Raw genomic sequence first — 24,460 nt, 5'->3', positions numbered from 1 at the left:
TAGGCTAGGATAACTGGCTAGCAAGCTTCCAGGGACCCACCTGTCTCCACCCCCTCCTTCCACCTCACCACTGTGCCTGGCTCTTTAGGGTTCTGAGAATCGGAACTCGGGTCCTCAAGCTTGCAAGGGGAATACTTCACCACCTGAACCATCTCCCCAGCCCCTCTTTCCTTTTGCCATCTCCAAAGTGCAAGGCAAATGGAAGAAAAAGCATGTATTGCTGGGCCTAGGGGCGGGCCTTCTGTCTGATACATATGATACATACAACAGAATGAATCAGGGTGCTGTAGTGGCGGAGACACTTTGAGGAATGGGGCGGGGAGGGGGAGGGAAAGATGGAGAGAGGGAGAGGAAAAGAGAGAACATTAATTCAGTTCTGTACAGGAATTGCATGGCCTCCTAAAGTTGGCCACTGTATTGGGAAGTTCTTTCCTGGGTTTTACTCAAATCCTCCTTGCTGCAGTCTGAGCTCATTGCACTCAACAGAGATGGAGACTAGCCAACCACTATCCATGGAATAACAACTCACTAGGGACTCAGGGCAGGAAGGTCATCCTGTCCCCTCAAATACTGCACAGCCTGTCTGACCACGCCCAAAGCTTGGGGCAAGGACAGGGAAATCCAGGCTGACCACCTAGACCCTGGAAGGCAGCGAAGGAGGTCGGAGGCAGAAAAAAGAAATCCAAACAACGATAATACCCAGACAGAGACCACTATAGAAGCGAGGAGCAAGATGGCTCCCCACAGTTCGGCGAGGCTGCGTAACTGCCCACACAGTGTTCAGCGCAGACACAGCCTAACTAGATGCTGTTCTGGAGCGGAGGCCGTGGACTCCGCCCTCTGCTGGATCCTGCAGAGCCGCTGCCCCAGCTCAAATCGGAGGGGAAAACTTGGTCAGGAAAACTGCAGGTGGATGACAGCATCCCACCGAGGAGCGCAGAGCCACAGCGACTGCATCCCGGCCCCGCCCTTGCGGCGCATTGGCTCCGCCCTCAGACAGGCAGCAACCAATGAGTTGCTCCTGCCGCCGGCCTTTAAGAACTGCGCGCACTCTCCCCGCAGTGGACGCAGCCTGCCTAGCACTCCGCGGGAGTTTCCATGGCGACCGAGGCCGGGACCGCGCGGCCTGGCAGCGTTGCCATGGAGACAACTCGGGAGCTGGGGCTCCGGAGCTCCGGCAAGTCGCCGGCTCAGAACCCGGCAGAGCCTCTGTGTGAGGCCCGTGCCGCGGTGACTGCGGCGCGCTGGGATCCGCGAAAATACTCCTTGCTCATCGTGATCGGCGATATTGGTACCGAGAGTCAGCTGAGGGCCGTACGGGCCCACCTTGAACAAGGTGAGCCGTTGTCCTGCTTGTCCCACTCCATCCGCGCCTTTCCACCATCTGATCTGCATTCACCTCCTAGTGCACACTTCTAAAGCCTCCATTTCTATGTGCACTTCCCGAGACCTGTGCCCCTGTCACCTGCATGCCTTCCAATATCTTGCTTGTCCATCCTTCCCACATACCCCATGCTGTTCCGCAGTCTCCCAGAGCTGGAGGAGCTCCGGGCAGACCCTAGAGTCCCTCGGGTCACACCCCTTTCCCGCAGTGTCTCGATCAAATGTCGGGAAATCCTCATCAGACCCTGAAAAGTCCATGTCCCTACCTTATAGTCACTTCTTTAGGGGAGCTTTCTGAACGCAGGGTACACATCACAAACCTGTGAATGCTGGCAGTCAAGTTGAGAGAGTGACCTTCGTGGCTCCTCAGCTCACCTCCCTCAGCTGTGCCTGTGGCGCAGTGCTGCGGAGCCACCTGCGGGTGGAAGTAAGGCTCCTCGGAGGGGTGAGGGTAAGGGGGGAGGGAATAGAAAGAGAACCTAGAATCTAATTTAGCTAGAGGAAACATGAAAACCAGCAGTATATAGGAATAGACCCTTGAGTGCCACGTCTATCATAACTAGACAGCCTTGCAAAACAAACAAAAACTGCAGGCTCATTTATTACCAAAATTCAGTCTCAACTCTGCTCTTTGCCCTCTGGCTCCCACAAAGGGGAAAAAGCAATTGAGAGGGACACGCACAGGTACTAGCTATATCCCCCTTGCGGTGTTACCTTCCCCACCTTTCCTCTTCCAGGAGCTCAACCATGCTCGCTGCAGTCCTGCCAGGTGACTTCGCCTAGAACCTTCTCTTTTTCTTCTTTCACAGGGATTCTCTCCTGGAACATTGACTTATCGTCCTTTGACCTGAACCAACAGTTGAGACTCTTCATTACCCGGCACCTAGCTCACTTCTCCTCAGAGGTCAAAGGTTAGGACTAGGGTTATTTGTCTCAGTCCTTTGGGTGTGGGCTGGAAGAGGAGAGGACCAGTATCCAGGGCAGAACTGGCCTTGTGGGAGGTTTGGGCAGGGAAGGAGGGAGGGATATTTTATGGCTCGACAGTGATCCACACATCCCCAGTCCGCTCTTCAAACACCCGATATAACGTCAGAGCATAATTGGTCCAGAAAGAGTGTTGTTCGTACTCAGCAGTTGAGGAGCACTGCTAGGAAAGGGACCAGATCCCTTGCAGGCAGAGACCCAGGCTTTGCTCCTGTGGTCCCTTTCCACATCCCTCAGCCTCCCTGCTCCCCCTAATAAACATCCCAGAATGCCTCACTCACCTTCCCAGACCATTGTTTCTCACAGCCCACCCTCCAGGATTCATTTCTGTTTCCTCTGCTTAGCCAGCAGATCTTAAGAGCAGAGCAGAACGCTGGTAGGAGAGGCTGAGCAGTTCCGCATCATCAGATCAAGGCTGGGACAAAGGTCTCCTGGGTTTCCTAAGCCTTGGTTCTGAGATCAGTTCTGCTGGGTGGCAGCAATAGTCCAGAAGTGTGAGATAGGATTTTAGAAATTAGTATCCTATGATAGATGTCTACCTAGTGCACGAAGTCCTACATCCCCTGATGAAGGTGTTGGACATCTGGTTGTATTATTGTAAATGTAGACACACCAATCCATGCAACTTTCTTTTAAAAAAAAAAACAGGGTTTCATTATATAGTCCAAGATGACCTTGAGCTTGATATATAGTCTAGGATGGTATGAAACTTGTTACCCTCCTGCTTCTACCTCCCGAGTGCTAGGACTGTAGGCCTCCACCACCACACCTGCTGCCAGGTAGTTTTATAGAATGTGAATTCCAGTTAGCTCAAAATCATTGCCATCAAATCACAGAATTCATATGTCAACAATTCTCAACCGTCTAGCACAGAAGACAGGCACCTCTTTCTGCTCCTCCAGTCTGGCAGATCTTTGGTCATTTCCTCGTTGATAATTTCTCATGAGCTGCTGAGAAGTGGGAGAAAACTAGAAAGCATGAAGCCGGATCTTCCTGATGGAACTGGCTTCCTGTTGAACTAGCCACGCACTCTTTTGAGATTTCCTTCTGTTGAGAATTCCCTGTGTCATGGCATCCTCCACTATTCCCAGTGAACAAAGGCAATATTAGCACTTAACACTTCTAGAGGCAAGATGGCATAAAGATTATGCAAGACTGCGGTGGATTAAACTAGTTACTGATGTTTGGGGTTATTCCCTATAAAGAATTCACACCAAATTCTCTAGCCTTGTCCTTTTGGCCACAGAGACTTTGAGTAATGTAAGAAATGAATGGAACTTAAGGCAAAATCCTTAGCTGTTCTACAGATTAAGATGCAGGGAATGCTTGGGAAGCGGTGTGCAGGGAGATACATTCTCAGGCATGTCTCGGAAACAAGCATTGGTATAGAAACACCTACCGAACTATACAGAGTTTTGCTATGATGTCCTTAGGAGGCTTGGGGCCATCCACCCAAGAGTAGGGCTTACTTTTTGTTTTCGGTTTAGACATTTTCATGGTGGCCTCTGTCCCTGGAAAACAGTGGAGAATTTCCCGGAAAAGAAAAAGAAAGGAAGGAAGGAAGGAAGGAAGGAAGGAAGGAAGACAGGAAGGAAGAAAGAAAGAAGGACAGGAAGGAAGGAAGGAAGGAAGGAAGGAAGGAAGGAAGGAAGGAAGGAAGGAAGAAAGAGCAAGCAACCCACAGAGCTTAAGGCAGCCCCAGCCCCATCCCTGCTGGCTTCTATTTCAGCTGTCCCAGCACACTGTCTGCCCAAAGCAGCTGCAGACACTGCCTCCTCCTTCAGCCTTCTTTGATTGACTGGGCGAAGGTAATCAGGAACAGGGGTGAGCTCAAGGAGATACACTAAATGTCACAACTTGACTGCTTTGGCCACCACCATAGGGGAAACCACTGTTTCTTCACAGTCTAGGCCAAAATAATAAAAGAACAAAATATATCTTCCGTGACAGGAAGAGTACAATTATTACTAGTGCTCACCCTCTCTACCCACCCCCACGCACATAAAAAAAAAAGGGACCCTCAGATAGTCAGTGGCCCAGCTCCGTCTAGTGGTCAAGTTTGGTAAAAAGGTTTAAAGGGTAGTTTTCATACCGTGTGGTCTTCAGCAGAGATTGGGAGGGTCTTCCTTGATAGCTCCTTCCCCTAAAAATCCCTGAAGCTTTAAGCATTTTTTTTTGTCTTTTCTCTGTGAATCTTTGGAGCCTGTCCTGGAACTCGCTCTGTAGAGCAGGCTGGCCTCGAACTCACAGAGATCCACCTGACTCTGCCTCCCAAGTGCTGGCATTAAAGGCGTGTGCCACCACTGCCCAGCTGCTTCTAAGCTTTTTTTTTTTTTTAACACTTAGGAAAACTTAGGATAATCAAAAACTTAGCTTATGCCTGGGGTGCCTTGGTGGTAGAGTGCCCACCTAACACGTAACTTGGTGGCAGAATGCCTACCTACCATGCAGCTTGGTGGTAGAGTGACCACCTAACATTCAGAAGGCCCCGAACCCCCAAGGGATGGGGATAGGAATGGTAGGTCAACACACTGACACATCACTACTGTGTTTCAATAAAACTCTGATATATCTATGGTTGAACTCCTATAAGAAAGAGAAGATTGATAGTCTAAGACTTGAAGTAGTACAGGTTAGCCTGGTGTAGTGGTGCAGTCCTATAATGGGAAGTAGAGGTGGAGGACCATTCTTGGCTACATAGCAAGCCCATGACCAGTCTGGGTTACCCGAAACCTCGGAGAGCTGCGAAGACATGAGGGGGTGGAGAGGGGAAGGCTGAGGAACCCCTTTGAGTCCCTCCTTCTGACTGTTTCCATCCATGAGCTCAGAGGATCCTAAATTAGAGGTTTACGTTGTTATCTGAAATGGGAAGGGAGACAGATGAATAGGCATGGAGCCTCTTTCTGTAAGCATCTCCAGTTGGGGTTTGACTGAAATTTACCCCATTTTACTGAGTAAACCCCAGTACTAGTTTGGTTTGGGATTCTGGTTTAGGGTACTCATTCTGAAATCTTCCCCAAAGAGGGAAATACCCAGTCATGTTTATGCATCATAAGGTTAGGATTATAGGGAGGAAGAGGGACTTTTTCAGGTGAAGTCAGTCCTTAAAGCATGGCTGAAGGATGGTGCTAATATACTCATTTGCTAGTCCAGAAAGCAAACTCTGGGACTGTTTAACTGACTTGTTTAGTGGAGTGGTCCAGAAAGTGGCATCAGGTGTAAAATCAGGATCTGTTCACGCCTACCACTCCCCACTTCACTGCAGGAGAGAGGGATTAAGGGTTCAGGGTTAACTGACTGCTTAGAGATGGGGAGAGAAGAAAAACCAACTGTGATTTGGAACCATGTCCAAGGTGAGGTGTGGCAGCGGCGGGGGCACGGGGGGGGGGGCTGTACGTGGCTTAGAACAAAGGTGGACTCGGCTTCCAGATGGGAAATGTAAATTTGTTCTCAAGCCTAGTGTCTACTCAAGTGCCCCCCACAACACTGAGAGAACCCTAAAAAGCAGAGAGGAGACAGGAGGTTGGAAGCAGGAAGAAAGAAGAGCAGTGAGTTGCAGAAGGGGTGGGCACTACTTCAGGATGCTCAGGACTGAGCCTGGCACACACAGCGTGTGTCTGTACAGATGGCCTCTCCTATCCGATGGGGAGATGGCCATGTTGCTGCTTTGCATCCCGGATCTGAGCAAGGGCTCTTCTCCCTCTGTTCCCCCTGGTCCCCAGAGTCCTGGTGACTCAGCTACTCCTCTCCTCTGACTGAAGCTAAAGGTGGGTGAGGGGTGCTGAGAGCAGAGACTATTTTGGCTTCTCTGACCTTCAAAAGCAGTCCTTGGCAGCCTGGAGCATGGGTGGGGCTGGGGCTGAGGCTGGCCAGTGAGTGGGCGGAAGGAGCTGACCACACCCAGGGAGGGTTATTGAGGGCAGGGAGGCAAGCGTCCGAACATCACAGACAAATGGGTGTTTGCACTAGTTCTCCAGAGCTTTCCTGTGAATCTGAGGCAGAGGCTGAGACTAAGGAAGGGCACAAGGTCAACATAAGAAGGTTCAAGATCAAGTAAGATAGACACAGCAAAGTGACACAGAGAGACAAGGAGGACCGGGACTCAAACACCCTACAGATCATTTCTAACCCAAAGAGGAGTTTATATTAGACTGGACTGTATAGCAAGAAAGCTTTGCCTGAGCCTGGGCTCTGGGCAGTGATCCTTGGTCCTTCGCCAAAAGACAGAAGCCCCTCTTACCCTTCAGAGACTTCTTCCCAACAGCACTACTCAGAAACCGCTGTTTGTGTGGGTTTTCTCACAGCCATGCTGCATTAGCACGGACCTGCATGCAGCTCCCAGGTCCCTGTGCCCCACCCCAGTGGGCTGGGGACTGTGTCTTCTCCAGAATTTCACACTACCCTCCAATCTAAAACAAGATGCATTTTTGCATCTCCCCAGTTTTCTGTTGATATGGCAGAGCAGGGTCCAGCTTACCACATCACTCACCGCCCCCACACTGCTGCCCTCCACTTACGGCTGGCCCCCCAGCTTCTCTGTCTCCTGCTCTTACACTAACTGAAGGTCACTCTATGGGTCCATCTGAGGGGGAGAGGCAGCAGATGGTTTCTGAGAGGGGGGAGGACCCATGCGGCTCTTGCCTCCTATAGCTGGCTCTGTGCCCCAGTGCATGAGACTTTGGTCCTTTGGTTGATGCTGAGAGAATATTTCTTAACCAAACAGGATTTGGGGAGAAGGTACTCAGAGCTGCAGAAGAGATTCATCTGTCTCCTTGAACTGTTAGACAGTCCCCTTAGATCCCTCCCTTTCCCCCATAGCCAAACAGAAGCACCAGGGCGCTGACACTGTGAAGGCCAAGAAACAGTTAAGTCTCCAGTGCCTCGTCACAGACCAGCCCCTCTTCCCCGCCCTGTCACCGCCCTCCCCGGCAAGCAGCCCCCCCTCACTCCCACCCCAAGTGCCGCAGACTCTTCCCTGAAGCCGCCCCGGCTAAGGCCGGAGCCGATGCCTCCATGAGGGGCTCCCTCCCACACCCCAGGGTAAGAGCCGAACAGGAGGGCACTGCATGGCAGAGGGATGGGGGTACTGTGATAGGGAGCCTGGATGGGGAGCAGCTGACACCTTGTAAATCTGATGCATCTGGACCTAGGCTAGCCTGGTGGGAAGGCTGCCTGCGATGGCGAGAGGAGGTGAACATTACTGACTGGGGTTCAGTCTGGATCCAGAACCAGTGGAACCAACCGGGGCTGTGACAGTCCACCTCTCTCTATACTAGGTGGGGGTGGGGACCCTCAGCTGAGAGGCAGCAACAGAGGGTGTTGCCACAGGCTTTGCCTGGCAGCCTGGGCACAGGAGGAATTTGGGGGGCCATGTCTAGAAGAATCTTAGAGGAAGGGGGCTGTTATGGAATGTAGCTACTGAGAGGGTCCTTGTGTTATCAGCTGCTTCTATTCTGGGGTGAGTGGGGCCGCCGAATTTTTGCCAAGTAAGGGAAGGTGGGTAACACTCTGGAAGAGAAAGGAGGAATGGGTCCCTAGGACGTGGCATGTGCGTCCTCACAGGCTAACTGGCTTGTCTTTGGCTCCCCTCACCCCCATTCCCTGTGGCCAGTTTGAGCCTGGGGCTTTAAGCCCCCCTTTGTGGCCTCTCTGAGGCCACTCAGGAGCTTGAGAGCACCGGCTCTTCAGCAGCTGCCCTGCATTCCGGGTCCTGTCAACCCCACGGGTTCCCTGTCTCGGCCCCACCCTCACCTCATCCGCGCTTTTCTTCCCAAGATGGGGGCTCTTCAACAGAGAAGCCAGTCTCTTCTCCCTCTCTGTTTGCACCCCCATCCCCACCCCATCCCCCCCCACAGCATGCAGAGGCAGCCAAGAAAATGACTTGTCATGCTGGGGTGGGGGGTGGGGGCGGAGCTGGAGGCTGAGCTCAGCGCGCACACTCACACACACACACTGCGGCAAACTGCAGCTGCCTGAGCACCCCCCTTCCGCCTCACTGCAGAGACACCTGCCCTCCTGCCCACTCAGCTTCACACCCGAAGCCCACCCCCGACCCTAGCACTGCTCACGGGAAGCGCCCCAGCCTCTTAAGATAAAGGGAAAACAAGGCAGTGCCCTTCATCGGAAGAGCTGGGGAGCAGAGAAGAGAAACGCGGCTGTCCCTTAGGCCTGAGGGGGAATTCGGGACTTGATGGACTTGCTCCCCCGGGGCTAGGGCTGGGGTCTTGTGTCAGGAAGTGGGATCAGAGGTCTTGAGAGGATACACTGGGGACCATGAAGCTGCTGGAGAGGAGACGTAGCTGGAGGGGAAGTCTCTTTCGGTTCCACCTGGATTGAAAAGTGTGACCTTGTTTGTGCTGGGGTAGTACTGGCTTTCCTAAATCTGAACTACTTAAGACTGGCAAAGGATGCTGACATCCCCTGCTGCTTCAGTCCTGCTCCTGCCTGCCTCTGAGGTGGCGCTCAACCTCAGAATTGACCTCCAGGTATTCCTCAGTTCCTAAGTTCATAGAAGAGGACACTCTAGCTCCTCCTGGGCCCACCGTACCTGGTATAGGATTTGAATCTCCATCCTCGGTTTCCCCACAGGTGTATTTGCAGCTCTCTGCTGCCTAGGTCTGCCTGATCCAAGCACCAGGCTTTGACTCCAGCCACCCTTGTCCCAACCTCAGTCACAGAAAAGGGCTCAGACTATGAATCTCCCCTCCCCAGTATCCTCCAAGGTTAACCCTGTAACTGGGATGGGAGGGGAAGAGGGCCAGCAGGCCGGTGGTGCTGGAAGGTTACATCCTCCTTTAATCCGTCATAACCTACCACTTCCTTCACTTTGACTGCTTGGTGTTCTGTGTGAGTCTGGAGGAACGGTACTGGAGAGAGGATCTGGAGACGGCTTCGTTCTCCTATCCCGAGCAATACCTCGATTCTCTCGTTTCTTTACTGTTGGTGGTGGTTGTATTTTTTGTTTGGTTTGGTTTTTTGGAACAGAATTCTCTGTGTGGCTCTGGATGGCTTGGAATTTAGCTGGCCTTGAATTCACAGAAATCCACCTGCCTTTGCTTTCCAATTAAAGGTGTACACCACCGTGCCCAGCTTGCTGTTGTTTTTATTTTGAGGGTGTATGTGTGTGTGCATGCATGCGTAGGTAGATCAAAGGACAGCTTGCAGGAGCTGGTTCTCTCCCCACTTCTAGTCCTGGGGCTCAAACTCAGGCGGCACACTTGGCAGAAGGCGTCACTGGCCAGTGTCTTGGTTTTGAACTGACCGCACCACTTACTTCCAGTATCCACAGATGAGACGAGAAGCTTTCACAAGGATAAGCTGGGCGGTGAGCGAGGAGAGGGAGCTGGGAAACATTTGGGAATAGCATGCAGGGGTCTGTCAGAAGGTTTGGCCGAGCCGGGAAAACAGCATTGTGAGTTAGAATTTTCTGTCCACTCCTTGAATGATAAAAACTCCAACAACCAAGTCGACATATGTCTCCCGCATCTTCTGGAACAGCGATTCTGTCCCTGGAAGGATGGGGAATACTGTCTCCTCACTACTGGCCAAGAGAATGGCAGAGAAAGAAAGCTCAGGAGCCCTCCCTCCAGCTGAACTCCACCCCTCCCCCATCCCCCAGGCGGCACCAGGAACTTAGTGCTCCAGAGGGACAAAGGCTTGTTGTCAACAGGGCAGTCTGGGGCTGAAGTTCTAGGCAAAGGGGCAGAGCCTGGGCAGCAGAGGGTGTGGCAGATGGACCGAAGGGAGAAGTCAGCTAGTGTAGGGGAGAGGTGGAGGGAATCCTGGAAGGAAGAGCTGGAGGAGGCAGTTCCTAGACCTTACTCAGTGGTATCCTAGATGGCGAGGGGGGGGGGGTCTAAGGCTAACCAGGACCCAGTTCCCCCTATACCCCACTTTCTGATCATCTTTCTGATCATCTTGTTTTCCCTCTGCTGCCCCTCACAGTACTTCTCTACTAATTTCAATACACATGTCTACCTCTCTCCCTCAGGCCAGAGGACACTCTGCCACCAGAGTGAGAGCCTAGAGACCATCGTCCTAGTCAACCCCAGTGCAGACAGCATCAGCTCAGAGGTGAGGCCACTCTGATGCCCTGCTCCAACCTACCCTCATCTTTTTGCTATCCCAATGTGCAGCCGGGATTTTCAGTGCCTTCCTCCAGGTCCCGCGTATCTGTGACCACTCTGCCCTCCTCCCGTTTCAGGTTCACCATCTTCTTAGTAACCCATCAGCTCACAAGCTACTCATCTTGAGCGGACAAACTTTAGAGCCGGAGGGAGACCTTATCCTGCAGAGTGGTACCTACTCTTTCCAAAACTTCGCCCGGGTCCTTCACAGTCCTGAGGTAAGCTCCCCGCTGAGCATCCTTCACAGTCCTGAGGTAAGCTCCCTGCTGAGGGTCTGGGAAGAAGGGGACAAGGGGGCAGTATTTGAATTGTGGCGAGAAAGGCAAGGAAGGGGAAGTCTTGCATTGTTTGACCATCAGGAACCCTGACAGGAGGTAGGCATTTATCCAGAAACAGGCAAAGATTAGGGGGCTGAATCTGAGTCATATTAAGACAACCCCAATGACCTGATCGGCTTCTATCTCCCATTCCTCTAGATTGCCCAATTGCTCAGCAATAGAGACCCTGGGATCCAGGCCTTCCTCACTGTTTCCTGCTTAGGGGAGGGTGACTGGAGCCACCTAGGACTGTCCAGTTCCCAAGAGACCTTGCGCCTCCAGCTAAATCCTGAGCCTGTGTTACCCACCATGGATGGTGTGGCTGAGTTCTCCGAGTATGTCTCTGAGACTGTGGATGTGCCATCCCCCTTTGACCTGCTTGAACCCCCCACCTCAGGAGGCTTCCTCAAGCTCTCGAAGCCTTGCTGCTACATCTTTCCTGGTGGTCGTGGGGACTCTGCCCTCTTTGCTGTCAATGGCTTTAACATCCTGGTGGATGGTGGTTCTGATCGCAAGTCCTGCTTCTGGAAGCTGGTGCGGCATCTGGACCGCATTGACTCCGTGCTGCTCACACACATCGGGGCTGACAATCTGCCAGGCATCAATGGACTCCTGCAGCGCAAAGTGGCAGAGCTGGAGGAGGAGCAGTCCCAGGGCTCCAGCAGCTACAGTGACTGGGTGAAGAACCTCATCTCCCCTGAGCTTGGAGTCGTGTTCTTCAATGTGCCCGATAAGCTCCGACTGCCGGATGCCTCCCGGAAGGCCAAGCGCAGCATCGAGGAGGCCTGTCTCACTCTTCAGCACCTAAACCGCCTAGGCATCCAAGCTGAGCCTCTGTATCGTGTGGTCAGCAACACCATTGAGCCACTGACCCTCTTCCACAAAATGGGTGTGGGTCGGCTGGACATGTACGTCCTCAACCCTGTCAAGGACAGTAAGGAGATGCAGTTCCTCATGCAGAAGTGGGCAGGCAATAGTAAAGCCAAGACGGGCATTGTGCTGGCCAATGGGAAGGAGGCAGAGATCTCTGTCCCCTACCTGACCTCCATCACTGCTCTGGTGGTCTGGCTCCCAGCCAACCCTACTGAGAAGATTGTGCGTGTGCTTTTTCCGGGAAATGCTCCTCAGAACAAAATCTTGGAAGGCTTGGAAAAGCTTCGGCACCTGGACTTCCTGCGCTACCCTGTGGCAACACAGAAGGATCTGGCGGCTGGGGCTGTGCCTGCCAACTTGAAACCCAGCAAAATCAAACACCGGGCTGATAGCAAGGAGAGCCTCAAAGCTGCTCCCAAGACAGCGGTGAGCAAGCTGGCCAAGCGCGAGGAAGTGTTAGAAGAGGGGGCCAAGGAGGCCCGCTCAGAGCTGGCCAAGGAGTTAGCCAAGACAGAAAAGAAAGCAAAAGAAGCATCCGAGAAGCCCCCAGAAAAGCCCTCCAAGCCCGAGAGGGTGAGGACCGAGTCGAGTGAAGCACTCAAGGCGGAGAAGCGAAAGCTGATCAAGGACAAAGTGGGGAAGAAGCACCTGAAAGAAAAGATATCAAAGCTGGAGGAGAAAAAGGACAAGGAAAAAAAGGAGATCAAGAAGGAAAGGAAGGAACTCAAGAAGGAGGAAGGAAGGAAGGAAGAGAAAAAGGATGCCAAAAAGGACGAGAAGAGGAAAGACACAAAAGTGGAAGTAAAGAAATTCTCCAAACCAGACCTGAAGCCTTTCACACCCGAGGTCCGCAAGACCCTCTATAAAGCCAAGGCCCCTGCAAGAATCAAGACGGACAAAGGCCGAGCTGCCCGTGGGGAGAAAGAGTTGTCTGCTGAGCCCCGGACACCCCCAGCCCAGAAGGGGCCTGCACCACTCCCAACTGTCAGTGGGCACAGAGAGCTGACCTTGTCCTCACCAGAGGACCTCACACAGGACTTTGAGGAGCTGAAGCGCGAGGAGAGAGGTTTGCTGGCCGAACAAAGGGACACGGGACTAGGCGAGAAACCACTCCCTGTAGATGCTACAGAGCAGGGACACCCAAGCACAGCCATCCAGGAAAGACGTCCCTCTGTCCCAAGGCTGGACCAAGAAGAACCTGTGATAAGGGAGAAGGAGGTCGTCTCAGACTTTCTTGAGGACAAAGGGAGCAAGAACAGAGGCCCAGACTCAGGGGCTGAGACAGAGAAAGAGAAAGAAATCTGGGTGGAAAAGAAGCCGAGGGAAGCCGAGCAGCTCCTGGAGACAGCTGAGGCCAGGGAGGAGAGTGAGCCCGAGGGAAAGGAGGATGTGATAGAAAAGGCCGAGCTAGAAGAAATGGAGGAGGTTCACCCCTCAGACGAGGATGAGGAAGAGACAAAGGCGGAGAGCTTTTATCAAAAACACATGCAGGAAGCCTTAAAGGTAATTCCAAAGAGCAGAGAGTTTCCTGGGAGCCGGGAACTGGGATTCCAGGGCAAGGTACCTGAGAAGGAGGCCTCATCCTTCCTCAGCAGCTTGGTCACGCCTGCAGGAGCCACTGAGCATGTCTCTTACATTCAGGACGAGACAATCCCTGGCTACTCAGAGACAGAGCAGACTATCTCAGACGAGGAGATCCACGACGAGCCAGAGGAACGCCCAGCCCCACCCAGATTTCCTACAAGTACCTACGACCTCTCCGGGCCTGAAGGTCCTGGCCCCTTTGAAGCCAGCCAGCCCGCAGATAGCACTGTCCCTACCACCTCAAGCAAAACTTATGGGGCACCCGAACCTGAACTCACCTACCCTCCCAACATGGTGGCTGCCCCGCTGGCTGAGGAGGAACATGTATCTTCAGCTACATCAATCACCGAGTGTGACAAACTCTCTTCCTTTGCCACATCGGTGGCTGAAGACCAATCTGTGGCTTCGCTCACAGCTCCCCAGACGGAAGAGACAGGCAAGAGCTCTTTGTTGCTTGACACGGTCACAAGTATCCCCTCCTCCCGCACGGAAGCCACTCAGGGCTTGGACTATGTGCCATCAGCTGGGACCATCTCACCCACCTCTTCGCTGGAAGAAGATAAGGGCTTTAAGTCCCCACCCTGTGAGGATTTCTCTGTGACTGGAGAGTTGGAGAAGAAAGGAGAGGCTGTAGGGAGAGGCTTGACTGGGGAGAAAGCTGTGGAAAAGGAAGCACAAAGAAATGTAACAGCATCTGAGAGACTGCCCAGTCAGTATACCACTGTGTTTGGTGCCCCTGGACATGCCCTACATCCAGTGGAGGCAGCGCTTGGAGAAGTAGAGGAACGGTGCCTCAGCCCAGATGACAGCACAGTGAAGATGGCATCGCCTCCACCATCTGGCCCACCCAGTGCCACCCACACACCCTTTCATCAGTCCCCAGTGGAGGAAAAGTCTGAACCTCAAGATTTTCAAGAAGACTCCTGGGGAGACACAAAACATGCTCCAAGTGTGGGCAAGAAAGACGCTGAAGAGAAGACAGCCAAGCCAGGACCTGAAGAGGGCTTACTAGGAGAGGAGAAAGCACCTCTTCCCAGGAGCCCCCAAGCCCAGGATGCTCCTGTCAGCATTGCTGAGGGTCAGACTGGTTGCACCATTCAGCTGTTGCCAGAACAAGACAAAGCAATTGTGTTTGAGCCTGGAGATGCAGGTTCAGCGTTAGGAGCAGAAACCCTTCCTCAAGAGGTGAGGATATTGCTTGAAGAACACCGTGAACCTCGGGGAGATGAGGTTCTTCGACTTACTGATCAAAGCCTTTCCCCTGAAGATGCAGAGTCTCTGTCTGTCCTCAGTGTGGTCTCCCCAGACACTGCCAAACAAGAGACCACCCCCAGATCTCCCTGCAGCCTGAAGGAGCAGCCCCTACACAAAGATCTTTGGCCAATGGTGTCTCCAGAGGACACCCAGTCACTGTCTTTCTCAGAAGAGAGTCCTAGCAAGGAGACTTCTCTGGATATCTCATCTAAGCAGCTCTCTCCAGAAAACCTCGGCACCCTCCAGTTTGGAGAACTAAGCCTAGGAAAGGAAGAAAGGGGGCCTCTGATGAGGGCTGAAGAGCCCTCTTGCCACCTCGCTCCTGTGTCTATTCCAGAGACCCACATGGCCACAGTGTCACCTCCCACAGGTGAGACTGCTGCAGAGGCAAGTGTCACAGATGAGAGCCCTGGTGGGAAATCACCCGGCAGTTCTTTCTCTCCCTCTGCACTGTCAGGCGACAGGAAACACTCACCTGGAGAGGTCACAGGCCCTGGCGCACATGTTATGACATCTGACAGCTCCCTCACCCAGAGTCCTGAGTCTTTGTCAAGCCCTGCCATGGAGTGGGAAGGTAAAGCTCCAGGGTTGAAAGGCAGAACTGCTGAGCAGAAGGAAGAGGACCTCAGGCTCACGGATGAAACCCTACAGCAGAAGGATAAAGCTGCGCAGGAGAAGGTCGCTGCCGTCGAGCAGGACTCAGTCATGCATCAGACAGAGGAGGCTCTAGATGAGAGGAACAAGCCTGGAGGACAGCTGGATAAGACTTCAGAGCAGAAGGGCAGAGACTTGGACCAAAAGGATTCAGCCGTAGGACTGGCCAAGGCTCCAGAACCCAAAGACAAAGACTTAGAACAGAAGGACCAGGTCCCAGCAGAGGACAAGGCCTCAGAACAAAGGGGCGCAGCCCTGCAACAGACCCAAGCCACTGAACCAAAAGACAGAGAACAAGAGCACAGAGAGTTAGAACACAAAGACAGGGTCTTAGAGCTGAAAGACAAGACCCCAGAAGAGAAAGACAGAACCTCAGGACAGAAAGACAGGGCTCCAGAGGACAGCGTCCCTGAACCGACACAGACAGACAGAACCCCTGAACAGAAGAACAAAGACAATAAAGAACAGAAGGACAAGGCCTCAGAAGAGAAAGACCTGGCCTTAGAACTAAAAGACTGGGCCCCAGGAAAGAAAGGTGGTACCCTGGACCAAGACATCGGGGCTGCTGAGCAGAAAGATGGGATTCTGAAAGAGGAGGACAAAGCTCAGGGGCAAAGGAGCTCTTTCCTGGAAGATAAAACCACAACACCGGAAGAGACAATCCTTGGCCAAAAGTCTCCAGAGAAAGCCAAGGCTGTGGACCAGAAGGAAGAAGCTGCTGTGGAGAAGACCAGCGCGCTGGAGCTGGAAGAGAGCCCAGTGCAGGAGGACAAGGCCCAAGAGCAGGCAGAGAAATACTGGAAGGAGCAGGATGTGGTCCAGGGATGGCGAGAAACATCCCCAGCCAGAGGAGAGCCGGTGGGAGAACAGAAAGAGCCTGCTCCAGCCTGGGAGGGCAAGTCTCCTGAACAGGAAGTTAGGCACTGGAAGGACAGAGACATGGCCCTGCAGCAGGATGCATACTGGACCGAGCTGAGCTCTGAGAGGAAGGTCTGGTTCCCTCATGAGCTGGATGGCCAAGGAGCCCGGTCACGCTACTGTGAGGAACGTGAAAGTACTTTTCTTGATGAGGGAGCAGACGAACAAGAGGTGACCCCTCTGCAGCACACTCCCCGGAGTCCCTGGGCCTCAGACTTCAAGGATTTCCAGGAGCCCCTGCCACAGAAGGGGCTGGAGGTGGAGCGCTGGCTTGCAGAGTCTCCAGTTGGCCTGCCACCAGAGGAAGAGGACAAGCTGACTCGTTCTCCCTTTGAGATCATTTCTCCTCCAGCCTCCCCACCTGAGATGACTGGGCAGAGGGTTCCTCCAGCCCCAGGACAAGAAAGTCCTATCCCAGACACTACGCCAGCACCACCCACGAGGAATGAACCTACCACCCCTTCATGGCTAGCTGAGATCCCACCATGGGTACCTAAGGATAGACCCCTGCCCCCTGCACCCCTCTCTCCAGCTCCAGCTCCCCCGACACCTGCCCTAGAACCACATACCCCGGTGCCCTTCTCCTGGGGCATGGCGGAGTACGACAGTGTGGTAGCTGCAGTGCAAGAGGGGGCAGCTGAGTTGGAAGGCGGACCGTATTCCCCCCTGGGGAAGGACTATCGAAAAGCTGAAGGGGAAAGGGAAGGAGAGGGTGGGGCTGGGGCGCCTGACTGCAGCCCCTGCAGTTCAAAGGTCCCAGAGGCTGGCCAGAGCCACACCACCAGGGATGCTGAACAGACTGAACCAGAGCAAAGAGAGCCCACACCCTATCCTGACGAGAAGAGCTTTCAGTATGCAGACATCTACGAGCAGATGATGCTCACCGGGCTGGGCCCTGCTTGCCCCACTCGGGAGCCTCCGCTGGGGGCATCTGGAGATTGGCCCCCAAGCCTCTCAAGCAAGGAGGAAGCTGCTGGCCGTGATACATCTGCAGAGAAGGAGACTTCTTCTCCTGTCTCGCCCAAAAACCTTCAACCTGACACTTCAACTTTCAGCTATGCAGCTCTGGCTGGACCCACTGTACCTCCCAGGCAAGAACCAGAGCCAGGGCCCAACGTGGATGCCAATCTCACGCCGCCGGCAGTGCCGCCCCGGGCTCCTATCTCCCTGAGCAAAGACCCAAGCTCCCCTCTTAATGGAAGCACAGTGAGCTGTAGCCCAAACAGGAGGACCCCATCCCCGAAAGAATCATGCCGAGGTCACTGGGATGACAGCACTAGTGACTCAGACTTGGAGAAGGGGGCTCGGGAACAGTCAGAGAAAGAGGCGCAGTCCCCAAGTCCCCGGCACCCCATGCCTGTGGGCCACCCCTCAATGTGGCCCGAAACGGAGGCACATACCAGTCTTTCCTCAGACTCACATCTAGGACCTGCCCGACCAAGTCTGGACTTCCCTGCTTCGGCCTTCGGCTTCTCCTCCTTGCAGCCCGCTCCCCCTCAGCTGCCCTCTCCAGCTGAACCCCGGTCTGCACCCTGTGGCTCCCTTGCCTTTTCTGGGGACCGAGCACTGGCCCTGGTTCCAGGAACTCCGACCAGAACCCGACATGATGAGTACCTGGAAGTAACCAAGGCGCCCAGCCTGGATTCCTCACTACCCCAACTCCCATCACCCAGCTCTCCTGAGGCTCCTCTCCTCTCCAATCTGCCGCGACCAGCCTCTCCAGCCCTGTCTGAAGGGTCCTCTTCTGAGGCTACCACACCTGTCATTTCAAGTGTGGCTGAACGCTTCCCTCCTGGCTTAGAGACTGCTGAACAGGGTGATGGAGAACTGCGCCCAGGAATGGAGCCAGCTGCCCACAGCCTCTGGGACCTTGCTCCCCTGAGCCCAGCCCCCTTACCCGCACTGGACTTGGCTCCAGCTCCAGCTCCAGGCCTGCCTGGAGACATGGATGATGGTACCCTGCCCTGCCGCCTGGAGTGCTCAGGGGAACTCACCAAGAAGCCAAGCCCCTTCCAGAGCCTCTCTGGAGTTCACGCAGCCAATGGCTTAGCAGAAACCAGCCCCAATCCCCCAGGGCTTGCCACAGCCAAGGCAGAAAAAGAAGACGCTGCTGAGGCCTGCCCTGCTTGGGAACGGGGGTCTTGGCCTGAGGGAGCTGAGAGGCGCTCCCGGCCCGACACACTGCTCTCATCTGAGCATCCTGGGAAGAGCCCCGGTGGCCCACACTGTAGTATTCTTTCTCCTGAAGTTGAGGCTGGACCTCAGGGATGTGCTACAGAGCCCCGCTCCCACTGCGGGGAGCTTTCTCCTTCATTCCTGAACCCACCTCTGCCCCCATCCACAGATGACAGTGACCTTTCAACTGAAGAAGCTCGGCTGGTAGGAAAAGGAGGGCGGCGCCAGGCAGGGAGGCCAGGGCCCACAGGGGGCCCATGCCCTGTGGCTGATGAGACACCCCCCACATCAGCCAGTGACTCAGGCTCCTCACAGTCAGATTCTGATGTCCCACCAGAAACTGAGGAGTGTCCATCCATCACAGCTGAGGCAGCCCTCGACTCAGATGAAGATGGGGACTTCCTGCCTGTGGACAAGGCGGGGGGAATTAGTGGAATTCACCACCCCAGGCCTGGCCATGACCCACCCCCGGTTCCCCAGCCAGACCCCCGCCCCTCCCCTCCCCGACCAGATGTCTGCATGGCTGACCCGGAGGGGCTCAGCTCAGAGTCTGGGAGAGTTGAGAGACTACGAGAAAAGGAGAAGGTGCAGGGGCGACTGGGGCGCAGGGCCCCCAGCCGGGCCAAGCCAGCATCTCCTGCACGGCGTCTGGATATTCGGGGAAAACGGTCACCTACTCCTGGTAAAGGGCCTGCAGATCGAACATCTAGGGTCCTACCCCGACCACGCAGCACTCCAAGCCAGGTCACCCCAGCCGAAGACAAGGATGGACACAGTCCCATGTCCAAAGGCTTAGTCAATGGACTCAAGGCAGGACCCAGTGAGTATGTCAGAAAAGTGGGGTCGGGAATACTATGGGTTGGAGCAGGTACGGGCTAGCTAAAGGCTCCTGCTGTTCAATCAAGCGTGGAGGCAACCAAATAATCCTTTTCTTTGTTTTTCAAGACAAGGTTTCTCTGTGTAGTCCTTGCTGTCCTGGAGCTCACTTTGTAGATCAGTCTGGCCTCAGACACACAGAGATCCACCTGCCTCTGCCTCTGCCTCCCTAATGGTATGCACACTACTGCCCCCCCCCCCTTTTTTTTTACAATGCATTCTGCTTGTCTCCACAGCAGCCTTGGGCTCCAAGGGTGGTTCCGGCCCCCCTGTGTATGTGGATCTTGCCTACATCCCAAATCACTGCAGTGGCAAGACTGCTGATCTGGACTTCTTCCGCCGAGTGCGCGCATCCTACTATGTGGTCAGTGGGAATGACCCTGCCAATGGCGAGCCAAGCCGGGCTGTGCTGGATGCCCTGCTGGAAGGCAAGGCCCAGTGGGGAGAGAACCTTCAGGTGAGTAGCAAGGGACGCACAAGGGAAGGATTCTGGTCGAAGCTCTGTCAGAGGCAACAGCAGGACAGCCCCTGTTCACAAGAGGGCACAGTCCTTCCCGCCGACAGCAGGTTCATTTATGACTGCCAGGTGTTCCTTCCCCTTCATCTGTCTTTCTTTCACATGCTCACCTCAGGCATGTTTTCTTCCGCTTAGGTGACTCTGATCCCCACTCACGACACAGAGGTGACTCGGGAATGGTACCAGCAGACGCATGAGCAACAGCAGCAACTGAACGTCCTGGTCCTGGCTAGCAGCAGCACCGTGGTGATGCAGGACGAGTCCTTTCCAGCCTGCAAGATTGAATTCTGAACAGACCCGCCCTCCCTTCTCCAAGGCTCCACTCCTACAGCGCATATAGAGAATGGCTACTGCTGAGTCCTTTGGGGTTGAGGGAAATGGAACTGGGCAGCAGGGCGAGGTCATGTGTGAGGATTTGGGCTAAGTGGGAGGTAGTGGCCTTCCCCTCATCTGTTCCTGGGGTCTCAAAACCAAAGGTAATGGGGGGATACAAAGCTACACAAGATCACCTGACGCCTGGAACCCTCTCCTAGCACTGCCAAATGTTGGTCTTGGATGAGGAGGAAGGGTTTCAGAGAGCACAGTCCTCCCCATGGAGGGAGATGAACAAACACCCCCCTCCAACCTCGTTATTTATTTGGCATACCAGAAAGGACTGCCAGTAACTTATGTGATGTAGGGAAGGCCACTGGTGGTAAGGTACCCGGAGCTGTGCTCTTTCCTCCATCTCCTATGCCCTAGCCACCAGCGTAGGGCTTCTAGCAGGGACCCGGGGGTAGATGGCTGCTATACTGTCTTATTGCTTCCCTCAATATCTGAATGTCTCAATCCAAAACTTGAAGCTCTTTAGACCAAGAACTAGGGAGAGGAAAAAGGATCTCATCTCCCAGCCCCAGCTTCATACTATTTATCACCTAGGGCTGTGCCCAGACCAGGCCACCTGGGCAGCACAAAGGGCAAGGAGAGCCCCAACCCCAATCCTCCAGGCTCCCTGATCATTTAGTCTCCACTTATCCCATCCCAACAGTCCTGATCCCTTCTCATCCCCTGCTTGGCTTCTCTGCATGTGGTCATCTGCTATGGCCTGGTGTGTAATGGGTTAAAAATAAGCCATTGCCTGACACTCCTGACACCCCTACATCTGACATTTTAGCCATGTGTGACTCCCCCAACATTCCAAATCCTCTACCATCCTGCAGCTGAAATGGGAACATTGGCTGCCTCTCTAAACCCAAACTCTTGGACAGAGGTTCTGGGAGGTGGAGTCGGGTCTAGAGAATTTGGGGAAAACGAGAGGGGAGGGGAAAAGAAGAGAGGAAGCAGAGCTATAGCTTATCTCCTCCAGAGTGAAGTAGACAGGCTGAGCATTCTACCACAGGAAAGGACCTCACCACGGGCAAGCCAGGGAGCAGCCCTGCTGAACCCCGCTGGATTGAGAGACCCAGATGCAGGTGGTCCCTGAGGCTTGCTTTCGGTCAAGCCAATGGGAAATCAGGAGCCCACCCCATGTTCTTCCCAGCTCCCTTCTCCCCGCTGCTGTGCTCTGCTCCTCCCCACACTTCCCGCTACAGTTCCCAGCTGCTGTAACAGAGCCACCTTCAAGTCTAACAATAAATCAAGTTCATTGCAGACGGTGTCGTGCTGCTTAGGCTTCTCCAGACTTCATATGTGACTCAGTTGTCCTGGTTTCCACCTCTCTGCTTCAGTCAGCAGCAGCATTTATCTCGGAAGACTCTTGACAATTCAAATCCATGTCAGGACCCAGAGGAGCCAGAAACAGCATGGGTGAGAGGAGGAAGAGATGTGGGAACCAGCATCATGTCAGAGAAGATGCAGGGGGTGATGGATATGCCTGTGATCTTAACACTCAGGGAAGAGGTAGGAGAATCAGGAGTTTGAGAGCAGTCTGAGTTACATAGCTAGTTCTGGGCTAGGCAGAGCAACATAGTGAGTCAGCCCTTGTCTCAAAAAACAAACAAACAAAAAAACCTCAAGGGGTAAGAACATTGGCTGCTCTTCCAGAGGACTGAAGCAAATCCCCAGCACACACATGGCAGTTTACAATTCTCTGTAACACCAGTCCCAGGACTCCAACACCCTTTTCTGGCCTCTGTGGGCACCAGGCACGCATGCAAGCAAAACACCCCTTCCCCACAAAACAAAAACAAAAATTAAGGAAACAAACAAATACACCAAACAATCTGAAAATGGCTTAAAAATGTGGGCACATACATTTGGTTTAGAGAATGGGATCTGCATTCTATGGAGTCAAAAACAATCACTGTCTTTGCCCAGAAAACTCTGAGCCTTTTACTGTCTACTCCCATCCCCCCTCTATAGTCTTGGGTATGTCATGAGTGGTCAGGTTATAAATGTATATATGGAAAAGAGACATTCTAGTCCTCCCAGTCCTGAGCTTTCCCAATGTAAAGATGTCAATGGAGCAGAGACCAGGCATCACCTCTTCATGTTAGTTCCCCTCCAATGTTCCCACTGGAGGGGACATTAGGGTGTGTTTCTAGGGAGCTGGTGAGAAGGCAAGTGGCCTTTGCTGCTTCACAGAGCTCAAATCTTGTTCCAATCACACTTCTCAGCACTCTGCTCATTAAAAACATTTGGGGAGGTAGACTGACCCTACAGGGACTCAAATGCCAGACTTCTCTATTTTTAAAGCCAATCCCTGCTCAACTACAATAGCTTTTGATTGATTCAGTCACAGACACAACTGGCTTACCTATTGATTATCGAGTTCACAAAGGCACCACCACCCGCGTTCTCATTATCTTGTATTTATTGAGCACTCGTCATGTCCCGGCCCCTGACTCCAGTGACTGCATTATCCATGCCCACTCCCACCCTAGATCTTTGGGAAAAGCTTCATAATCATATATGGTCCTAAAGACACATGATATAAGGACAAACGTCTCGGGGACCCTGGAGTGTTTGATCTTTGGCCAGTCTGTCCCTGGCAAACTACAGAAATATATATATATATATATATATTAAATCTTTGCTCATGTCTGTACAACATTGATCTCTGCTAATTGCTTAAAATATACTTGATTCTCTCTACTACAGCATCTTCTAAACCCAATAGCCTCACAACAAAAGGAGGCCTAGCTTCATAGATTGATCCAAATCTCCCAGAGCAGGTAGTCACCCTGAAGTTGCATGACAATCTAATATCTACTTTTCTCTAGAGTCACTGTCCAGAGGAGCAGGACTAGGGCAGAGGGAGCACTTGGCAATTATACGGAAACACCCATGAGCCCAGTCTAAGCCATGAGTGGCCATGACAGATGTTTGCGAGAAGGCAACTCTATTCTGCAGACATTTCGGGCGGCTGCCCTGGGCCTGCCTGTGACAGTGAAGACAAGAGCTTCCTTGAATGCACATATGGTCTGAGGGTACCTTAAGAAGTTGTGAATATTTCCTTCAACAAGTAGAAAGCCTTCTGCCTTCCATTGTATATTTGCTGTCCCCTCAACGGTATCAACAGTTAAGTGGCATTTCCTTGAACAATCTACGATTTCCTACTCCACAGCTAGTGAAGAGCTGCTAGCTGCTCTGAACATAAATTAGCTCTCCCTTAGGCATATGTTCTATGCCAGAAGGCCTGCTTCCTCAGACATCCCTGATGTGAGCCCAGGCCTTGCTCTGGCTCAGATGGCTGGTGGAGGACGGCACCAATGGGAAAGCGACTAATGACACGTTGCTGGAGGAAGGGATGAGAGCTGGTCACGGGCCAGAGACTGACTTTCAGTGTTTACATCACTAGATGGACCCTGGCCTTGGGGGAGATCCTCCCTGGAGTCCTCATCAGTCTCCTCAGAGACCTCCTGAGCCTGCAGACCAGCCTCCTCAGTGAGCTCTTGGGATAGTTTGTCAGCCTCAGGAATGTCTTGAGACAACTTGATGATGGCAGGGACCTCCTGAGCCAGTATGCCAACCTCCACAGAGAATTCCTGGCATGGTGGGCCAGTCTCTTCAGGGATCTCTCGGGTTGGCCTGCCGATTTCCGTAACTGTTTCCTGGACCATGCTACCAACGCTTACAGGGCCTCCATGGGCCATCCTGCCCAGCTCCACAGGGACCTCTTGGCACAGCTGGTTACTCTCCTCAGGGCTGTATTGACAAAGCTGGCCGACTTCCTCATAAGCCTTCTGGCATGGCTGACATGTGCTGGTGGCAGTGTCATGGTTCTTCAGGAACAGCTGGCTGATGTCAGGGACCTCTTGGCTAGGCTGGCCAACCTCCTCGAGGATGTTAGAGCGTGTCTGGGTGGTATCTGGGACCTCCTGGCTGACCTGGCTGACTTCAGCAACATCCTGGCCTCCTAGAGGGCTGGTTTCCACAGGTGACTCCAGAGGAGACTGACTGGGCTCCACAAGCTCTTGCTGTCTTTTTACAGGGAACTCTTGTGTTCCTTCTCCAGGAGGCTCCCGGAGCAGCCCAAGGCCTTGGTTTTCTTCAGTCATATGTGTATTTACAGAGGACTGATCACTGAAGCCAAAATGTGAGTTTCCATCTGCTGCAGTAGGAGAGGAAGGGCCAGCACTGGACACGGTGCTGGAAGGACCACTGCTGTCTATAAAGCAAAGTTAAGAGGTTAAGTCTAACAAGCTGGAAGAGGAGGCTCTGCCCACGTGTGCACATTAAATACTAGAACACATCTGCTTTGCTGCTCATGTTTTGGAGAAAGAGGGTCTGAATTCTTCCTAAATGTGCAGACATGAGCTAGCTCTGCGCAGGAACTGCGACACTAGCTTAATGGAGACTACAGGGATAATGCTAAGGCT

The 24,460-nt window shown here is 53.3% G+C and overlaps 2 protein-coding genes across 11 annotated transcripts in view; one reads left to right on the top strand and one right to left on the bottom strand.

Annotated features, from left to right (window-relative positions):
- Nucleotides 1-1,098: 1,098 nt before the first annotated feature.
- Nucleotides 1,099-20,065, top strand: Map1a (microtubule associated protein 1A). Its single transcript, XM_038331784.1, has 7 exons — nucleotides 1,099-1,336; nucleotides 2,193-2,294; nucleotides 10,358-10,440; nucleotides 10,571-10,711; nucleotides 10,970-19,088; nucleotides 19,381-19,601; nucleotides 19,797-20,065. Exons 1-7 carry the CDS (start codon nucleotides 1,099-1,101, stop codon nucleotides 19,950-19,952), a joined length of 9,060 nt encoding a protein of 3,019 aa, XP_038187712.1. The 3' UTR covers nucleotides 19,953-20,065.
- A 1,804-nt stretch (nucleotides 20,066-21,869) lies between these two features.
- The window catches only part of Ppip5k1 (diphosphoinositol pentakisphosphate kinase 1), a 47,870-nt gene continuing 45,279 nt past the window's right edge, over nucleotides 21,870-24,460 (bottom strand). For all 10 annotated transcript variants that reach the window (XM_038330138.1, XM_038330141.1, XM_042055076.1 and 7 more), the window contains one exon: nucleotides 21,870-24,249. In XM_038330138.1, the coding sequence (XP_038186066.1) occupies nucleotides 23,363-24,249 (887 nt within the window). In that variant the 3' untranslated portion in view covers nucleotides 21,870-23,362. The remainder of the gene's footprint in view (nucleotides 24,250-24,460) is intronic.

Source organism: Arvicola amphibius, chromosome 5 (genome assembly GCF_903992535.2).
Source record: "Arvicola amphibius chromosome 5, mArvAmp1.2, whole genome shotgun sequence".
NCBI classification, from domain to species: domain Eukaryota; kingdom Metazoa; phylum Chordata; class Mammalia; order Rodentia; family Cricetidae; genus Arvicola; species Arvicola amphibius.
Note: the sequence above shows the minus strand (reverse complement) of the source record. Positions and strands in the feature narration are given on the sequence as shown.

What these genes read in the sequence shown, in the direction of transcription:
- Map1a (XM_038331784.1), top strand. Translation starts at nt 1,099, where the DNA reads ATGGCGACCGAGGCCGGGACCGCGCGGCCTGGCAGCGTTGCCATGGAG. An exon ending in ACGGGCCCACCTTGAACAAG is followed by an intron (nt 1,337 to 2,192) that starts GTGAGCCGTTGT and finishes CTTCTTTCACAG; the next exon opens with GGATTCTCTCCTGGAACATT. An exon ending in TGGACTCAAGGCAGGACCCA is followed by an intron (nt 19,089 to 19,380) that starts GTGAGTATGTCA and finishes TTGTCTCCACAG; the next exon opens with CAGCCTTGGGCTCCAAGGGT.